Here is an 18,782-nt window from a genome sequence, read left to right as displayed (position 1 = left end):
AATGACCCCAAGCACACTTCCAAAGTTGTGGCAAAATGGCTTAAGGACAACAAAGTCAAGGTATTGGAGTGGCCATCACAAAGCCCTGACCTCAAACCTATAAAAAAAATGTGTGGGCAAAACTGAAAAAGCGTGTGTGAGCAAGGAGGCCTTACAAACCTGACTCAGTTTCACCAGCTCTGTCAGGAGGAATGGGCCAAAATTCACCCAACTTATTGTGGGAAGCTTGTGGAAGGCTCCTCGAAATGTTTAACCCAAGTTAAACAATTTAAAGGTAATGCTACCCAATACTAATTGAGTGTATGTAAACTTCTGACCCACTGGGAATGTGATGAAATAAATAAAAGCTGAAATAAATCATTATCTCTACTATTATTCTGACATTTCACATTCTTAAAATAAAGTGGTGATCCTAACTGACTTAAAACAGGGAATTTTTACAAGGATTAAATGTCAGGAATTGTGAAAAAACTGAGTTTAAATGTATTTGGCTCAGGTGTAACTTCCGACTTCAACTGTAGATCTGCGATTACATTCGGGGCAACTTCGATCTCAAGAGCAAGTACCTGGACAACCCCACTCCATCAAGTCACTGGCAGGAAAATGTGGGACATTATAAAATCACGTCATAAAATGGCACAACAAAGTTACATTTTCTGTGTGTAACTTCAGCCCCCTTGAAAATGCAGGACCAAGGAGAGCAGATTCAGGATGTATTGGAACTGTAGGACCAAGGAGAGCAGATTCAGAATAAATTGAGATTAGACATCTGCCTCTTCAGTCTGGCTGTCATTTTCTCCACTTGGACAGGTTTGACAACGATAAAACAATCTAGAGCCGTCATCAGGTTTGATGACCACAGTCATCATCTAGACCAGTCATCTCAGCTCATATTCCTCCAACCTATTACTGGCAACATAATGTCCATTCTAACAATCTGATGACTGATTTAAGACAATCACAGGATTTATTGCTCCAGAGAACACATCCGATTGGCTGATAGCAGTCAATTAAAAAATGATATAATCTGAATGGCTATTTGCAGGTTAAATACTGAAGCTTTTCTCATCAAACGAACAAGTAGCGGGACTCTGAGAAACATGACTGTTTTATTACGGACACAAGCAAGTCAGCACACCTGCTTACACAGGCAGGCAGGGGGAGACACAGGCAGGCAGGGACAGGCAGGCAGGGGGAGACACAGGCAGGCAGGGGGAGACACAGGCAGGCAGGGGGAGACACAGGCACAGGCAGACAGACACAGACAGACACAGACACAGGCAGACAGACACAGACACAGGCAGACAGACACAGGCAGGGACAGACAGCAGAGAAGAGCCTCCCACGTCTCAGCCTGATAAGCAGCCGCAACAATTAGAGTAATCCGTCTTAACGAACGTGCTGATAACACTGCTGGATGAGCAATACAGGAGGGCGGGCGCACACACACACACACCTTATCAGCTACTAAGGAATAAATACAGACTAACAAACAAGCCCTCAGGGTCCAGACCTCCATTCCCCAACTCCTCTATCACATCCCTCAATCTTCTATTGATCTCCCAGAAGTCACACAAAACTTCTCCCTCCTACTGCAGTGAAGGGCCAAAGCATAGAGTCCTGTTGTAACTCCCAAAGACACACCAAGCCACAGGGGACACGAGGGTGAACTTTATAATTCACTCTTTATAACTAAACAAATATCAGATCAAAATGTACAGTTCTTCATTTGTCTGATAGGTTAATAAGGTATAAGTATTTTAGCTTGAGAAATAGATTTAAAAAAATATGTTCTACAACAGTGGTTCCCAAACTATGGGGCGCACCCCTTAGGTGGGGAGTGAGGGGTCGGCAGGGGTCCCCCTCCAGCAAAAATACAGAGACAATTTAAATTATTATTTTTTTTTTAAAATTGTAAAGGAACTGATTCCGGCTTTAAATTTACTCTTGAAAGTTGTAATAGTAGAATGCACAAGTTACAATTTCTAAATTGGGTCATCAGTTCCTCTTGTCAGTCATTACAGAGCTAATTATAACTCGCTAGAAATGTCCATATCAATTAGCCCATGTCAGCTAACACTTTTTTAAAACTTTATTTAGGTTTTCAAACCCATAGATATTAATGTAATTTGTTTAGTCATTCATATCAGATGAATACACACTAGACATAGCAAAATGTGTAGAATTGCAAGAAAAAAAGCTTTAAAACTTGCAAAATTCTTTCCACCAACAAGAGGGGTGTGAACAGTTAGTCATGAACAGTGCTTGTGCCAATAGAAATAGACATTGCGGTGAGCAGGGGTTGCCCAGCATGAGCTCCATTTCAAACTAGAGATCTAGCACCATCTAGTGGAACCAACTAACCATTACACTCCAGACTGTAACTATTTCACAGAGACCTCCAAATAATATACATCTTAGGGTCTACTTTAGCAGTACCTGACAGCCTCTGTGAGGGAGGGGGTAGCAGTATTACCTAACAGCCTCTGTGAGGGAGGGGGTAGCAGTGTTACCTAACAGCCTCTGCGAGGGAGGGGGTAGCAGTATTACCTAACAGCCTCTGTGAGGGAGGGGGTAGCACTATTACCTAACAGCCTCTGTGAGGGAGGGGGTAGCAGTATAACCTGACAGCCTCTGTGAGGGAGGGGGTAGCACTATAACCTGACAGCCTCTGTGAGGGAGGGGGTAGCACTATAACCTGACAGCCTCTGTGAGGGAGGGGGTAGCACTATAACCTGACAGCCTCTGTGAGGGAGGGGGTAGCACTATAACCTGACAGCCTCTGTGAGGGAGGGGGTAGCACTATAACCTGACAGCCTCTGTGAGGGAGGGGGTAGCGGAATTACCTAACAGCCTCTGTGAGGGAGGGGGTAGCAGAATTACCTGACAGCCTCTGTGAGGGAGGGGGTAGCAGAATTACCTGACAGCCTCTGTGAGGGAGGGGGTAGCAGAATTACCTGACAGCCTCTGTGAGGGAGGGGGTAGCACTATAACCTGACAGCCTCTGTGAGGGAGGGGGTAGCAGTATTACCTGGCGGCCTCAGCTACGTAATTAGAGGTGTGTCCTGACAGGGGTTCGGGGGGGGGGGGGGGGTAGCAACATTACCTGACGGCCTCAGCTATGTAGTTAGAGGTGTGTCCTGAAAGGGGTTCGGGGGGGGGGGGGGGGTAGCAACATTACCTGACGGCCTCAGCTACGTAGTTAGAGGTGTGTCCTGACAGGGTTCGGGGGGGGGGGGGGGGGGGTAGTAACATTACCCGACGGCCTCAGCTACGTAGTTAGAGGTGTGTCCTGACAGGGTTCGGGGGGGGGGGGGGGGGGTAGTAACATTACCTGACGGCCTCAGCTACGTAGTTAGAGGTGTGTCCTGACAGGGTTCGGGGGGGGGGGGGGGGGGTAGTAACATTACCCGACGGCCTCAGCTACGTAGTTAGAGGTGTGTCCTGACAGGGTTCGGGGGAACAGTTTTGAATGGTTTACCTCATAGCCTGTGCAAGACTGTGTGGAGTAGTTATTTTAGTTATTTTTATTTGTTTAAAATGAATTATTATTTAGCATAAATCAATAGGACACTGTGGCCAGAGTCCTTCTGGTCTCACTGAAGCTACATCATGAATGTACTCACACACAGATGTTTCCTCTGAAACTGATGTGAGGACAACGATGGGGTTTTCACGTCACAGCCACTACAGCGATCTGGACAAAGAGATACAAGTACACACGTTCCTTCAAATTAATTTCAATTGTTAAATGCTTGTCTATTTTAAGTACACACACACACACACACACACACACACACACACGTTTGAGCTTAAGACAGGTTTCTGGCATGACATAAGGTTTTGTTTACTTGGTGGGTCACAAGACACCTCCCCAAGGGCTTTGGCGAGGTGGTGGACTGGGAGCTTTTAGATACACTACATGACCAGAAGTATGTGGACACCTGCTCGTCCAACATCTCATTCCAAAATCATGGACATCAATATGGAGTTGGTCCCCCCCCCTTTGCTGCTATAACAGCTTCCACACTAGATGTTGGAACATTGGTGCAGGGATTTGCTCCATTCAGCCACAAGAGCAAAGGTGTTCTTTGTGGTTGAGGTCAGGGATCTGTGCAGACCAGTCAAGTTCTTCCACACCGATTTTTCAACAAATCATTTCTGTGCATGGGGGCATTGTCATGCTGAAACAGGAAAGCGCCTCCTCCAAACTGTTGCCACAAAGTTGGAAGCACAGAATTGTCTAGAATGTCATTGTATGCTGTAGCGTTAAGATTTCCCCTCCACTGGAATTAAGGGGCCCGAACCATGGAAAACAGCCCCAGACCATTATTACTCCTCCACCAAACTTTACAGTTGCCACTATGCATTGGGGCAGGTAACGTTTTCCTGGCATCCGCCAAACCCAGATTAATCCGTTGGACTGCCAGATGGTGAAGTGTGATTCCTCTCTCCAGAGAACGTGTTTCCACTGCTTCAGAGTCCAATGGCAACGAGCTTTACACCACTCTAGCCAACGCTTGGCTTTGCGCATGGTGATCTTAGGCTTGTGTTTCGGCTGCTCGGCCATGGAAACCCCTTTCATGAAGATCCCAACAAACAGTTATTATGCTGAAGTTGCTTCCAGGGGCAGTTTGGAACACTAATCAGTGTTGCAACAAAAGACATATGATTTTTATGCACTACGCGCTTCAGCACTCCTGTGAGCTAGTATGGCCTACCGCTTCGCGGCTGAGCCGTTGTTGCTCCTAAATGTTTCCACTTCACAATAACAGCACATACAGCTGACCAGGGCAGAAATTTGAAGAACTGACTTATTGGAAAGGTGGCATCCTATGCCACGTTGAAAGTCACTGAGCTCTTCAGTAAGGCCATTCTACTGCCAATGTTTGTCTATGGAGATTGCATGCCTATATGCTCGATTTTATACACCTTGTCAGCAACAAATCGACTCATTTGAAGGTGTGTCCATATACTTTTGTGAATATAGTGTCGATAAGAATAGTAACCAATTACCAAAAAGCAGTCAACGGAAAGCTGTTGATTAAGGTTAGGTAGTTAACGTTTGGTTAGGTTGGGGTTCTTACTTGTTGAGGTTGACTTCATTTCCTTCTTCATGCGCTTCGACCAGCTGATTGATGACATCAGCAATGCTCATCATCATCATCATCACCAGCTCGGATCAGATCAGCTGGCATTAGCTAGCTACCGACACATAGCAACAAGATAGATAAATAACTAGCTCTTTTAGATAGTCAACCCATACCTAGCATTCTCACTTTTTATTAGTCTACAAAAACGGAGACAGGGTTGGTTGATTACATAGATATGCAGTTCTTCCCTTGCTAGTTAGCTGAATTGTAAGTTAGCAGCATGGTAATTTAGAAAACCCAAGCAGAGAGAAGCATTTCTGAAATGTAGAGGATAGTTCCACACGCGCACTCTTTTTCATTGGCTTCCCCCATATCTTCTGTTACGTTAATACTCTAAATTCACAATATGAAACGCGTTATAAAGCCTACAATAACTTAGAGAAGATGAGAGAACTGTCAATTTTGTAAACAACACTCAATCACACTTGCACGAGTCATGCCGTCCGCTGCTGGAAACTGTCGTAAAATAACATCACAGCGCTTATTTGTTTTATTCCCATAAATTCCCTGTCCGTAACAAAATAATGTAAAACGTTGGACGCTGTTTCTAATGAAATGAGCTTTTAAAAAATGCTTCCGACATCAATAATTCTAATCTTTTCCACCAACTTTTACTATAAATAAACAGTATATTTTCCGAAACAACTTTAAGATAAAAAATGATCTACAATAAATCAGGGAACTCTCGAACAGTTTATTCTTGACGATCAGACCTTTGTGCAGATCTACAAGAGTGGGGCAATTTGTATCCCCACTAAACCCGGTTAAGGTTTCAGGACTGTTTAGGATAACTTCAGTGATCTCTATGGGTGATATCAGGAAATGCAACAGGTGAAAAACTATTCAATGCGCTGTCGTCGTTCCCGGTGAGTTTGCAACACCCAGAGTGTAATTTGTGTTTATTAAGAATGTTTTTATAATAGCAAGAACTCAAGACAACTTGCTATCTAAACTGTTTATATTTGTTGCTGGCAAAAAAAATAGTCCGCCAATGTCACCATATGCATGTTTGTTTTTACCCAGCTAACACGCAAACTAGCCGAGGAAGGTGCACTTCTGGAAGACAACTCTGCCTGCATTTGGGAAGTTCGAGGAAGGGAGAAATAATAATTATTCTCACGGTGAGTTGACAGCTTTCTCTGTCCGCTAAACTCTTTTTAGTTTTTGTTGTTGTTGCGAGAGTTGGCTTTTCGGACAGCCGTCATTCCTTCTTGGGACGCACTGGATTGAATACAAAACCTACAGTAAGTAGTGTGTTTGTCTGTAGGTGTAGTTATTGTTGACTTTCTATATCTTCGTATGATTAAATAACCTGTGATTTATAGAGCTCAACCATTCTACGTTTTGAACAATTTGTCAAGATGAAACCAGTAGGTTGATACTAGAATGTATACCAAGAGGGATGTGGCACGGTTCATACGAGTACAGTAATGGTATGCATTATTTAATGAATCTGATTCATTCCAGCAACAGAAAACCTACTGCCATGGACGACAACTTGAGTAACTCCAATGTAAAGGTCGCTGTTCGCCTCCGACCAATGAACAGAAGAGGTGAGTTCAAAACACAAACCTTGTGACCAGTGCTTGCTTGACATGGGCTGAAATAGCATGGTGCTACACTATTAAAATAAAACAAAACCCCTTCTCTATTAATTATGTAAACATTAGGACATGTTGGTGTGGCTATGTTGATGCACTAGCTGTGTGATTTTTTTTTTTTTTACATTTTTATTTTATTTTTAGCAGCCTTGAATCATCTGCTATTCCTGGACCCATCACAACTGTTCTTGTTTACTGTTGTTGTCCTGTGTGTTCCCTGCCAGAAAAGGATCTGAAGACTAAATGTGTGGTGGAGATGAACGGGAACCAGACAGTGTTGAATCCAGCTAGTCAGAACCTGAGCAAGGGAGACCCCAGGTAGAAACAAACAAACACACACACACACACACACACACACACACACACACACACACACACACACACACACACACACACACAAACCTTTTCAGCGGGAGCTCTAGGAATGCTGCGGTCAGCTCAAGGTATGAGGACAGCGACAAGCAACGGCTCATTTTTTGGCAGCTATTAGATATCACTATGGTTACGTTCTAATATCTTGCCTACACTAGCTTACGACTTAGAATACATGCCAGATACAGCGCAGTGAATAAGTATTCGCCCCCTTTTCTCTACTTTTGCATATTGTTGATCCTGAATGTTTTCACATTTTCAAACAAAACCTAATATTAGATAAAGAGGAACCCGAGTGAACAAATAACACAACAATGACATACTTATTTCATAAACAAAGTTATGCAACACCTAATGCCCCTGTGTGAAAAAGTAATTGGCCCGTTACACTCTAACTGGTTGTACCACCTTTAGCTGCTATGACTCCAACCAAACACTTCCTGTAGTTGTTGATCAGTCTCTCACATCACTGTGGAGGAATTCGGGCACATTCTTCCATGCAGAACTGCTTTAACTCAAGAGACATTTGTGGGTTTTCAAACATGAACTGCTCGTTTCAAGTCCTGCCACGACATCAAAAGCATCCCCAAACCATCACACTACCACCACCATGCTGGACCCCAAACCATCACACTACCACCACCATGCTGGACCCCAAACCATCACACTACCACCACCATGCTGGACCCCAAACCATCACACTACCACCACCATGCTGGACCCCAAACCATCACACTACCACCACCATGCTGGACCCCAAACCATCACACTACCACCACCATGCTGGACCCCAAACCATCACACTACCACCACCATGCTGGACCCCAAACCATCACACTACCACCACCATGCTGGACCCCAAACCATCACACTACCACCACCATGCTGGACCCCAAACCATCACACTACCACCACCATGCTGGACCCCAAACCATCACACTACCACCACCTGCTGACCCCAAACCATCACACTACCACCACCTGCTGACCCCAAACCATCACACTACCACCACCATGCTGGACCCCAAACCATCACACTACCACCACCATGCTGGACCCCAAACCATCACACTACCACCACCATGCTGGACCCCAAACCACCACACTACCACCACCATGCTGACCCCAAACCACCACACTACCACCACCATGCTGACCCCAAACCATCACACTACCACCACCATGCTGACCCCAAACCACCACACTACCACCACCATGCTGGACCCCAAACCACCACACTACCACCACCATGCTGGACCCCAAACCATCACACTACCACCACCATGCTTGACCCCAAACCATCACACTACCACCACCATGCTGACCCCAAACCACCACACTACCACCACCATGCTGACCCCAAACCATCACACTACCACCACCATGCTGACCCCAAACCACCACACTACCACCACCATGCTGGACCCCAAACCACCACACTACCACCACCATGCTGGACCCCAAACCATCACACTACCACCACCATGCTTGACCGTTGGTATGAGGTTCTTACTGTGGAATACAGTGTTTTGGTTTTCGCCAGACATTATGGTATCCATGTCAGCGACGTGAGAGACTGATCAACAACTACAACAAGCATTTGGTTGCAGTCATTGCAGCTCAAGGGTGGTACTAAGGGGAATTGGGATGTTTCATAACTTTGTTAACATAATTTTTTTTAATGCTTATTATTTGTTCTTTCAGGTTCCCTTTATCTAATTAATATTAGATTGATTAAGGGAACCTGAGTGAACTAATAAGAAAATAAGTATAAAAAATGTGGTTTTGGTTGAAGTTCTGATAGCAGTATCAAAAATAGAGAAAATCAGAAAGAGGGCAAATATATTTTCAAGGCCCTGGGTAGGGAAAGGGAAATACCTAGTCAGTTGTACAACTGGAAGGGAAAGGGGAATACCTAGTCAGTTGTACAATTGAATGCCTTCAACTGAAATGTGTCATTTTACCCCTACCCCTCTGAATCGGAGCAGTGTGGTCGGCTGCCATAATCGACATCCACCACCTGTACAAGGCTTCATTGTAAGTGGTGTGGTTTTAGTGTATATTGGAACAGATGCTTGAGATGGCATGCTCTGCGTTGGGTTTCTAGGCCACTGGACTGGTCATGTCTCCTCTCGAGGTCAACCCTTATCATAGATTACTAGCTTGTTGAAAAGTAACAAAATGCTTTTTTTTTTTTTTCCCCCCCAGAAGGTTCTTCAATTGCAGGAAGTTTATTAGGGAAAAAATAACTTTTTTTTGTGTTTATTTTGGAGTCGTTAGCTCAGTTTCCATCCAGTTGGTGACACATTTTCATGTGAATATTCTAAAAATCTGTATAATAAAAAAATAAAAACATTTCCCCAATGGTGTGTTTCCACCAAACTGATTTGTTGCAGATAAAAAAAAATCTAATCAAATGTATTTTTATAGCCCTTCTTACATCAGCTGATATCTCAAAGTACTTGTACATTGATCAAGTCTGTTACTGGTCCCTTCCCCCATGTCAAACGCTTGTATTCAGGAGACGGGATGACTAAGGGGACAGGGTGATATCACCTTAACTCATTTTAATACACCAATGCTAACATTATATTCTCTTATCTAATTTAAATAAGTACTGCCTTGTTAACCAACATCGGAGAAGGCGTGTTTGCGGAGGGGGTTGGTTTGTATAGCTAGATAGCTACGCTACTGCTGCCAACATTTGACTTTAGGGTGTCAGAAAATATAATTAAAGTTGGCAAATATACTTCTGTTTCCCCTTTCATCTGTGTCTGGTGTTAGCTAGTTACAGGTTAGCTAGTTACAGGTTAGCTAGGTCTTCATCTGTGTCTGGTGTTAGCTAGTTACAGGTTAGCTAGGTCTTCACCTGTGTCTGGTGTTAGCTAGTTACAGGTTAGCTAGGTCTTCATCTGTGTCTGGTGTTAGCTAGTTACAGGTTAGCTAGGTCTTCATCTGTGTCTGGTGTTAGCTAGTTACAGGTTAGCTAGGTCTTCATCTGTGTCTGGTGTTAGCTAGTTACAGGTTAGCTAGGTCTTCATCTGTGTCTGGTGCTAGCTAGTTACTGGCTAGCTAGGTCTTCATCTGTGTCTGGTGTTAGCTAGTTACAGGTTAGCTAGGTCTTCACCTGTGTCTGGTGCTAGCTAGTTACTGGCTAGCTAGGTCTTCATCTGTGTCTGGTGTTAGCTAGTTACTGGCTAGCTAGGTCTTCATCTGTGTCTGGTGCTAGCTAGTTACTGGCTAGCTAGGTCTTCATCTGTGTCTGGTGTTAGCTAGTTACAGGTTAGCTAGGTCTTCACCTGTGTCTGGTGCTAGCTAGTTACAGGTTAGCTAGGTCTTCATCTGTGTCTGGTGTTAGCTAGTTACAGGTTAGCTAGGTCTTCATCTGTGTCTGGTGTTAGCTAGTTACAGGTTAGCTAGGTCTTCATCTGTGTCTGGTGCTAGCTAGTTACTGGCTAGCTAGGTCTTCATCTGTGTCTGGTGTTAGCTAGTTACAGGTTAGCTAGGTCTTCACCTGTGTCTGGTGCTAGCTAGTTACTGGCTAGCTAGGTCTTCATCTGTGTCTGGTGTTAGCTAGTTACTGGCTAGCTAGGTCTTCATCTGTGTCTGGTGCTAGCTAGTTACTGGCTAGCTAGGTCTTCATCTGTGTCTGGTGTTAGCTAGTTACAGGTTAGCTAGGTCTTCACCTGTGTCTGGTGCTAGCTAGTTACAGGTTAGCTAGGTCTTCATCTGTGTCTGGTGTTAGCTAGTTACTGGCTAGCTAGGTCTTCATCTGTGTCTGGTGCTAGCTAGTTACTGGTTAGCTAGGTCTTCACCTGTGTCTGGTGCTAGCTAGTTACTGGCTAGCTAGGTCTTCATCTGTGTCTGGTGTTAGCTAGTTACAGGTTAGCTAGGTCTTCACCTGTGTCTGGTGCTAGCTAGTTACAGGTTAGCTAGGTCTTCATCTGTGTCTGGTGTTAGCTGGGTCTTTTATCAAGCATGGAACAATCCCCCTTAAATATTCTGGGTGATATTTTAGTCACTCTCACATGGGAATCAGAATGATTGTTTCGGAACCTTTTTTAACATTTTGTTGTTCATCATGTTCAAATAATCTACAAGACTGAGTTTGACAATAAATTGCAGTTAACGCAGATACAGTACTGGTAGGCTAGTCTACAATGTACATAGAATGACCTTAACAGTTCAATGCTCAAAGGACATGGTATAGACTTCAGTGTAGAGAAGGAAAACGACCTCATACTTCCCTGTTGACCATTGTCTCCTCTCTAGTCCCATCAGCCTAAACTACCTACAGTATATACCTTCTGTGTCATCAGCTCCATTAAAGAGCTACAGCTGCCTGGTATGCCGTGTTCTGTATGTGCACTCAGTCACAGAAAGAGTCAACTCTGTCTGGTAACTTGGCTCTAACCCTCCTTTCCACTCCTCTACCCTCCCCTTTGCTCTGGCCTGGCCTGTGCCTTTCTTTACAAAGGGTGTGTCTGTTCTGTAGTCAGCGAGTGAGTGAGTGTGCAGATGTGACGGATGCTCACAGGAGGGAATGTGTACCTGTCCTGGTGAGGTGGTGACCTGTTTCAGCAGAACAAATACCTGTCCTGGTTAGTTTGGGTTTTTGTTAACCTATGGGTCCTGGTTAGTTTGGGGGTCTGTTAGCCTATGGGTCCTGGTTAGTTTGGGGGTTTGTTAGCCTATGGGCCCTGGTTAGTTTGGGGGTCTGTTAGCCTATGGGTCCTGGTTAGTTTGGGAGTTTGTTAGCCTATGGGTCCTGGTTAGTTTGGGAGTTTGTTAGCCTATGGGCCCTGGTTAGTTTGGGGGTTTGTTAGCCTATGGGCCCTGGTTAGTTTTGGGGGTTTGTTAGCCTATGGGCCCTGGTTAGTTTTGGGGGTTTGTTAGCCTATGGGCCCTGGTTAGTTTTGGGGGTTTGTTAGCCTATGGGCCCTGGTTAGTTTTGGGGGTTTGTTAGCCTATGGGCCCTGGTTAGTTTTGGGGGTTTGTTAGCCTATGGGTCCTGGTTAGTTTGGGGGTTTGTTAGCCTATGGGTCCTGGTTAGTTTTGGGGGTTTGTTAGCCTATGGGCCCTGGTTAGTTTTGGGGGTTTGTTAGCCTATGGGCCCTGGTTAGTTTTGGGGGTTTGTTAGCCTATGGGTCCTGGTTAGTTTGGGGGTTTGTTAGCCTATGGGTCCTGGTTAGTTTTGGGGGTTTGTTAGCCTATGGGTCCTGGTTAGTTTTGGGGGTTTGTTAGCCTATGGGTCCTGGTTAGTTTTGGGGGTTTGTTAGCCTATGGGTCCTGGTTAGTTTTGGGGGTTTGTTAGCCTATGGGCCCTGGTTAGTTTTGGGGGTTTGTTAGCCTATGGGTTCTGGTTGGTTTGGGGGTTTGTTAGCCTATGGGGCCCCTTTCTATAGTCTACAATCAGCAGTGGGGACATTTTTGTTTTTGATTGTGATTTCTGCCCTGACACGCTACAGTGCTGTCTGTCTGTGCTGTCTATCCCCTGGGCTCAATATGAACATGTTTTGCAGGCTTCTGCCGGCTTCAGAATGAATCTCTTCCCAGATTCCATTTGGGTCATTAAGGGATGATCTTACCAGAGCATCAGGCTGCTGCAGGGAGGTCTGGGCCTTTTTTGTTTTATGAATAAATGTCCTTGGAACTATTCAATATGTGTCTCTTATAATAAGATGAGTTTTTCTATTGGTTTAGGAGATCACAAGGTTAGTAAACAGCTAGTGGAGGATCTCAGCCAGCGGAGGCCTTGGGCTATAATAAACCTGCTGTCTTTACGGTCCTTATCAGGGATGGAATGTTTATGTACTGACAAACTAAATCAGTCATTTTATTGTGGGGTATTCTCACTGGGGTTGCTTTTAACATGTATTGTTGGAGCCCCTTGAGAGAGCGGGAGAATAAAGGAGAGAGAGAGTACTCTCTTGCTGGCTGTGAAGATGTGCCAGCTATCATAGTTGAGGAATGCTCCAGCAGGCCAGGAGAAGCCAACAGGCTTAATGTTGCTCTTTCATAAAGGGCCTGTAACACACACTACTTCTACACAGGAGGGTCTTGTTTAAAGTCAGCCAAGCTACCCTGTGGTTTAGTTGCAACTAGGCATAAATATACAGAAATGATAAAATCACCCACTTTCTAAGCATAGTTGGTAGGTCCAGGTAACTGTCAAAATAAAGGAAACACCAACATAAAGTGTCTTTAATAGGGCGTTGGTCCACCACGAACCAGAACAGCTTCATTACACCTTGGCGTAGATTCTACAAGTGTCTGGCACTTGATGCGACACCATTCTTCCACACGAAATTTCATAATTTGGTGTTTTGTTGATCATGGTGGAAAATGCTCTCAGGTGCCACTCCAGAACCTCTCATATGTGTTCGACTGACACACACACACACACACACACCCTTTAAATGGCAGGTAGCCTAGTGGTTAGACAGTTGGTCCAGTAACCGAAAGGTTGCTGGATCGAATCCCCGAGCTGACGAGGTAAAAATCTGTTGTTCTGCCCCTGTACAAGGCAGTTAACCCACTGTTCCCCGGTAGGCCATCATTGTAAATAAGAATTTGTTCTTAACTGACTTGCCTCATTAAATAAAAAAATTAAATACCAATTTTAATAAAAAAAACATTTTAAAACCCCTGTGCTCCCTTGAGATCCCTGTTTTTAAATCACTGAGATCTCTATTAACCATGGTAACCAAAATAATGGGCAACTTGGCATTTCTATGCATGATGGGATGTTAATTGCTTAATTAACTCAGGAACCACACCTGTGTGGAAGCACCTGATTTCAAAATACTCTGTATCCCTCATTGACTCAAGTGTTTCCTTTATTCTGGCAGTTACCTGTATTGTATAAACTCACAGATTACTTTAATTTACAGTTCAGACCCCTTGACTCTGAGTCAAACAAGCAAATGCACTAACTCACATACGCTGTTGTTACTGTTTTATTATCTATCCTGTTGCCTAGTTACCACCACCTATACACTTCCTTCACAAAGTATTCAGACCCCTTGCCTTTTTCCACATTTTGTTACGTTACAGCCTTATTCTAAAATGGATTCAATGAAATCAATTCCTCATCATTCTACACGCAATACCCCATAACGACATCGCAATACCCCATAACGACATCGCAATACCCCATAACGACATCGCAATACCCCATAACGACATCGCAATACCCCATAACGACATCGCAATACCCCATAACGACATCGCAATACCCCATAACGACATCGCAATACCCCATAATGACAAAGAGAACAGATTTTTAGACATTTTAGCAAATGTATTAAATATTTAAAAAAAACAGAAATTCCTTATTTACATAAGTATTCAGACTCTTTGCTATGATACTTGTTATTGAGCTCAGGTGCATCCTGTTTCCATTGATCATCCTTGATGATTCTGCAACTTGATTGGAGTCCACCTGTGGTAAATGCAATTGATTGGACCTGATTTGGAAAGGCACACACCTGTGTGTAATGTTCCACAGTTGACAGTGCATGTCAGAGAAAAAAACAACCCTTGAGGTCGAAGGAATTGTCCGTAGAGACTACAGATCTGGGGAAGGTACCAAAATATTTCTGCAGCATTGAAGGTCCCCATGAACACAGTGGCCTCCATCATTCTTAAATGGAAGAAGTTTGGAACCACCAAGACTCTTCTTAGAGCTGGCTGCCCGGCCAAACTGAGCTATCAGGGGAGAAGGGCCTTGGTCAGGGAGGTGACCAAGACCCGATGGTCACTATGACAGAGCTCCAGAGTTCATCTGTGGAGATGGGAAAACCTTTCAGAAGGACAACCATCTCTGCATTAATCCACCAATCCGGCATTTATGGTATAGTGGCCAGACGGAAGCTACTCCTCAGTAAAAGGCACGACAGCCCGCTTGGTTTGGCCTGAATGCCAAGCGACACGTCTGGAGGAAATGTGGCACCATAACTATGGGGAAGAATGGTGGTGGTAACTATGGGGAAGAATGGTGGTGGTAACTATGGGGAAGAATGGTGGTGGTAACTATGGGGAAGAATGGTGGTGGTAACTATGGGGAAGAATGGTGGCGGTAACTATGGGGAAGAATGGTGGCGGTAACTATGGGGAAGAATGGTGGCGGTAACTATGGGGAAGAATGGTGGCGGTAACTATGGGGAAGAATGGTGGTGGTGGCAGCATCATGCTGTGAGGATGTTAATCATGGCAGGGAATGGGACAATAGTCAGCATAGAGGGGAAAGATGGCTGGAGCAATGTACAGAGAGATCCTTGATGAAAACCTTCTCCACAGTGCTCAGGACCTCAGACTGGGGCGAAGCATCACCTTCCAACAGGACAACGACCCTAAGCACACAGCCAAGACAACGCAGGAATGGCTCTGAATGTCCTTGAGTGGCACAGCCAGGGGCCTCCCACTCTTTGTATTCTGGTTTTGAGCCAGTTTGCGCTGTTCTGTGAAGGGAGTAGTACACAGCATTGTACGAGATCTTCAGTTTCTTCTTAGCAATTTCTCGCCTTAATTTCTCAGAACAAGAATAGACTGACGAGTTTCAGAAGAAACTTTTGTTTCTAGGCATTTTGAGCCTGTAATCGAAGCCACAAATGCTTATGCTCCAGATATTCAACTAGCCTAAAGAGGGCCAGTTTTATTGCTTCTTTAATCAGAACAACAGTTGTCAGCTACAATAGTCATTTACAACATTAGCCATGTCTACACTGTATTTCTGATCAATTTGATGTGATTTTAATGGATAAAAAGTGTGCTTTTCTTTCAAAAACAAGGACATTTCTAAGTGACCCCAAACTTTGGAACGGTAGTGTATGTACAGATGGATAAGGTGTAATTACCTAAAATGTATTGAACCGCATTGAAGTTGTTTTGATATAGGAGAGGAGGAATGTCCGTCTGGGTTTGAAGGGCACGCGGCCTAGCCGTTCCAAGCGCGGCCTAGCCTAGCCTAATCGTTCCAAGCGCGGCCTAGCCTAGCCTAATCGTTCCAAGCGCGGCCTAGCCTAGCCTAATCGTTCCAAGCGCGGCCTAGCCTAGCCTAATCGTTCCAAGCGCGGCCTAGCCTAGCCTAATCGTTCCAAGCGCGGCCTAGCCTAGCCTAATCGTTCCAAGCGCGGCCTAGCCTAGCCTAATCGTTCCAAGCGCGGCCTAGCCTAATCGTTCCAAGCGCAGCCTAGCCTAATCGTTCCAAGCGCGGCCTAGCCTAGCCTAATCGTTCCAAGCGCGGCCTAGCCTAGCCTAATCGTTCCAAGCGCGGCCTAGCCTAATCATTCCAAGCGCGGCCTAGCCTAGCCTAATCGTTCCAAGCGAGGCCTAGCAGTTCCAAGAGAGGCCTAGCCTAGCCTAATCGTTCCAAGCGCGGCCTAGCCTAATCGTTACAAGCGAGGCCTAGCCTAGCCTAAACGTTCCAAGCGCGGCCTAGCCTAATCGTTACAAGCGAGGCCTAGCCTAGCCTAATCGTTCCAAGCGAAGCCTAGCCTAATCGTTCCAAGCGCGGCCTAGCCTAGCCTAAACGTTCCAAGCGCGGCCTAGCCTAATCGTTACAAGCGAGGCCTAGCCTAGCCTAATCGTTACAAGCGAGGCCTAGCCTAGCCTAATCGTTCCAAGCGAAGCCTAGCCTAATCGTTCCAAGCGCGGCCTAGCCTTGCCTAAACGTTCCAAGCGCGGCCTAGCCTAATCGTTACAAGCGAGGCCTAGCCTAGCCTAATCGTTCCAAGCGAAGCCTAGCCTAATCGTTCCAAGCGCGGCCTAGCCTAGCCTAATCGTTCCAAGCGAGGCCTAGCCTAGCATAATCGTTCCAAGCGAGGCCTAGCCTAGCCTAATCGTTCCAAGCGAGGCCTAGCCTAGCCTAATCGTTCCAAGCGAGGCCTAGCCTAGCCTAATCGTTCCAAGGCCTTTAGTGAGTGAAGGTCACAGCATTCTCACGTCTCAGAGCCATGGCATGAGGATTAGTTGAATTTACAGCTTTAAACCTATGATGATAAAAAACACTTTTTTTTTGTCACCTTTTGGACTTTGTTAGTAAGTATGTTTTTTTTAATAGGTTAAATGTTTTACCCTGTACCTGAATGCTACTCAACACTGGTGTAATTAGTTAAAAGTGCCCACTTTGTTTTGAGGTAAGCTGTTGTTAACCGTGGCTTTCCATTTCTCCTCTGTTGTCCTGTCCAGGAATCAGCCTAAGGTGAGCCCTTAACCAGGACAGTATTGTGAGGTTACAGAATCACTATTTAATCACTACGAAGGTTTTATGTGTGTGGTCCTCAACTGGCTGTCATTTTTTTTCCCCCTCAGGTCTTTGCTTATGACTACTGTTTCTGGTCCATGGATGAGGCCGACAAGGACAAGTTTGCAGGTTAGTTACATATCAAAATTTTGAATACATATATCTTTTTCAATAACAAAATAATGCTCTGGGGGGAAGTTTCCCCCTAGGTACAGACCTAGGATCAGATTTCCTTTGCCCAGTCCTATACCTTAACTATTGCTAAATGGACCCAGGAACTGCATCTAGGTGCAATTTCACGCTACGCCCAGGATAACAGGACAAAAGGACATAGCTACAATATCCACAATACCCAGTCGATGTCTTTATGAAATGTAGCTAAATTTGTCTAAATCGATCCTTATATAATAACGAAATGGTTATATAAACAAATAATTGGTGAAATCCCAGTGTAATGAGGCCTAATGCAGCAGATGACATGGAGTGAGTTTAGAATACCAAAATTAAATCGCCAGAACTGTTAGCATCGAGCTAACCAAGCTAACAACAAACTCACTAGCTAGCGCAGCTTACGTTGAACAATTCCAGTTGAAACTGGTCAGAGAGAGGTCACAATGACATTTTATTGACTTCCAAACCATGTACATAAGCTTTTACTAGCCCTAATGGAGCTATTTGTTTATACATCTCCCGTTGACATGACAACTGGGTCAGCGTTCCGAACCTTAGAATCGATCACGTGATAAACGCATTAGTTTTGATTGGCTGCTGCTTGCAACTAGTTGAACAAAATTGAAAAGTTTAAATTGCATTTAACCAGGTATCAGGTGAGTTGTTTATTAGTTGCGGGGGGGGGTTCACGAAGCAATCAAGTAACTCTGCTGCAAGCAACTAAAATTGCGTGCAAGTTGCTTTGTGTAACCCCAGGTTTTGTACCAAAAGCAAACGTTTCCTGGTCCCAGAGCGCTGCGTGGAGGGGCTGGAAACAGTGTTTCCTGGTCCCAGAGCGCTGCGTGGAGGGAAGCACCATGTTTCCTGGTCCCAGAGCGCTGCGTGGAGGGAAGCACCATGTTTCCTGGTCGCAGAGCGCTGCGTGGAGGGAATCACTGTGTTTCCTGGTCCAAGAGCACTGCGTGGAGGGAAGCACCGTGTTTCCTGGTCCCAGAGCGCTGCGTGGAGGGAAGCACCGTGTTTCCTGGTCCCAGAGCGCTGCGTGGAGGGAAGCACCGTGTTTCCTGGTCCCAGAGCGCTGCGTGGAGGGAAGCACCGTGTTTCCTGGTCGCAGAGCGCTGCGTGGAGGGGCTGGAAGCACTGTGTTTCCTGGTCGCAGAGCACTGCGTGGAGGGGCTGGAAGCACTGTGTTTCCTGGTCGCAGAGCACTGCGTGGAGGGGCTGGAAGCACTGTGTTTC

The 18,782-nt window shown here is 45.2% G+C and overlaps 1 protein-coding gene and 1 long non-coding RNA gene across 8 annotated transcripts in view; one reads left to right on the top strand and one right to left on the bottom strand.

Moving 5' to 3' along the window:
• The window catches only part of LOC118965485 (uncharacterized), a 40,109-nt gene extending 34,495 nt beyond the window's left edge, over positions 1-5,614 (bottom strand). For 2 of the 4 annotated variants that reach the window (XR_016497576.1, XR_005052764.2), the window contains exons 1-2: positions 5,088-5,614; positions 3,627-3,697 (exon numbers count right to left, since the gene is read on the bottom strand). This is a non-coding gene — a long non-coding RNA (uncharacterized LOC118965485). The remainder of the gene's footprint in view (positions 1-3,626; positions 3,698-5,087) is intronic. The other 2 variants (XR_016497578.1, XR_016497577.1) reach the window with 2 other exon arrangements.
• LOC110529167 (kinesin-like protein KIF13B) overlaps positions 5,593-18,782 on the top strand; it is a 66,422-nt gene continuing 53,232 nt past the window's right edge. For all 4 annotated transcript variants that reach the window (XR_016497575.1, XM_090242450.1, XM_090242449.1 and 1 more), the window contains exons 1-6: positions 5,593-6,019; positions 6,177-6,274; positions 6,621-6,706; positions 6,979-7,072; positions 17,318-17,330; positions 17,441-17,501. Coding sequence is in view for 3 of the 4 variants with exons in the window: in XM_090242450.1 (XP_090098576.1) it covers positions 6,640-6,706; positions 6,979-7,072; positions 17,318-17,330; positions 17,441-17,501 (235 nt within the window). In the remaining variant the exon portion in view is untranslated. The remainder of the gene's footprint in view (positions 6,020-6,176; positions 6,275-6,620; positions 6,707-6,978; positions 7,073-17,317; positions 17,331-17,440; positions 17,502-18,782) is intronic.

Source organism: Oncorhynchus mykiss, chromosome 8, assembly GCF_057628025.1.
Source record: "Oncorhynchus mykiss isolate SJ-2025 chromosome 8, ASM5762802v1, whole genome shotgun sequence".
NCBI classification, from domain to species: Eukaryota; Metazoa; Chordata; class Actinopteri; order Salmoniformes; family Salmonidae; genus Oncorhynchus; species Oncorhynchus mykiss.
The sequence above is the reverse complement of the archived record's forward strand: the minus strand, read 5'-3'. Positions and strand labels throughout refer to the sequence as shown.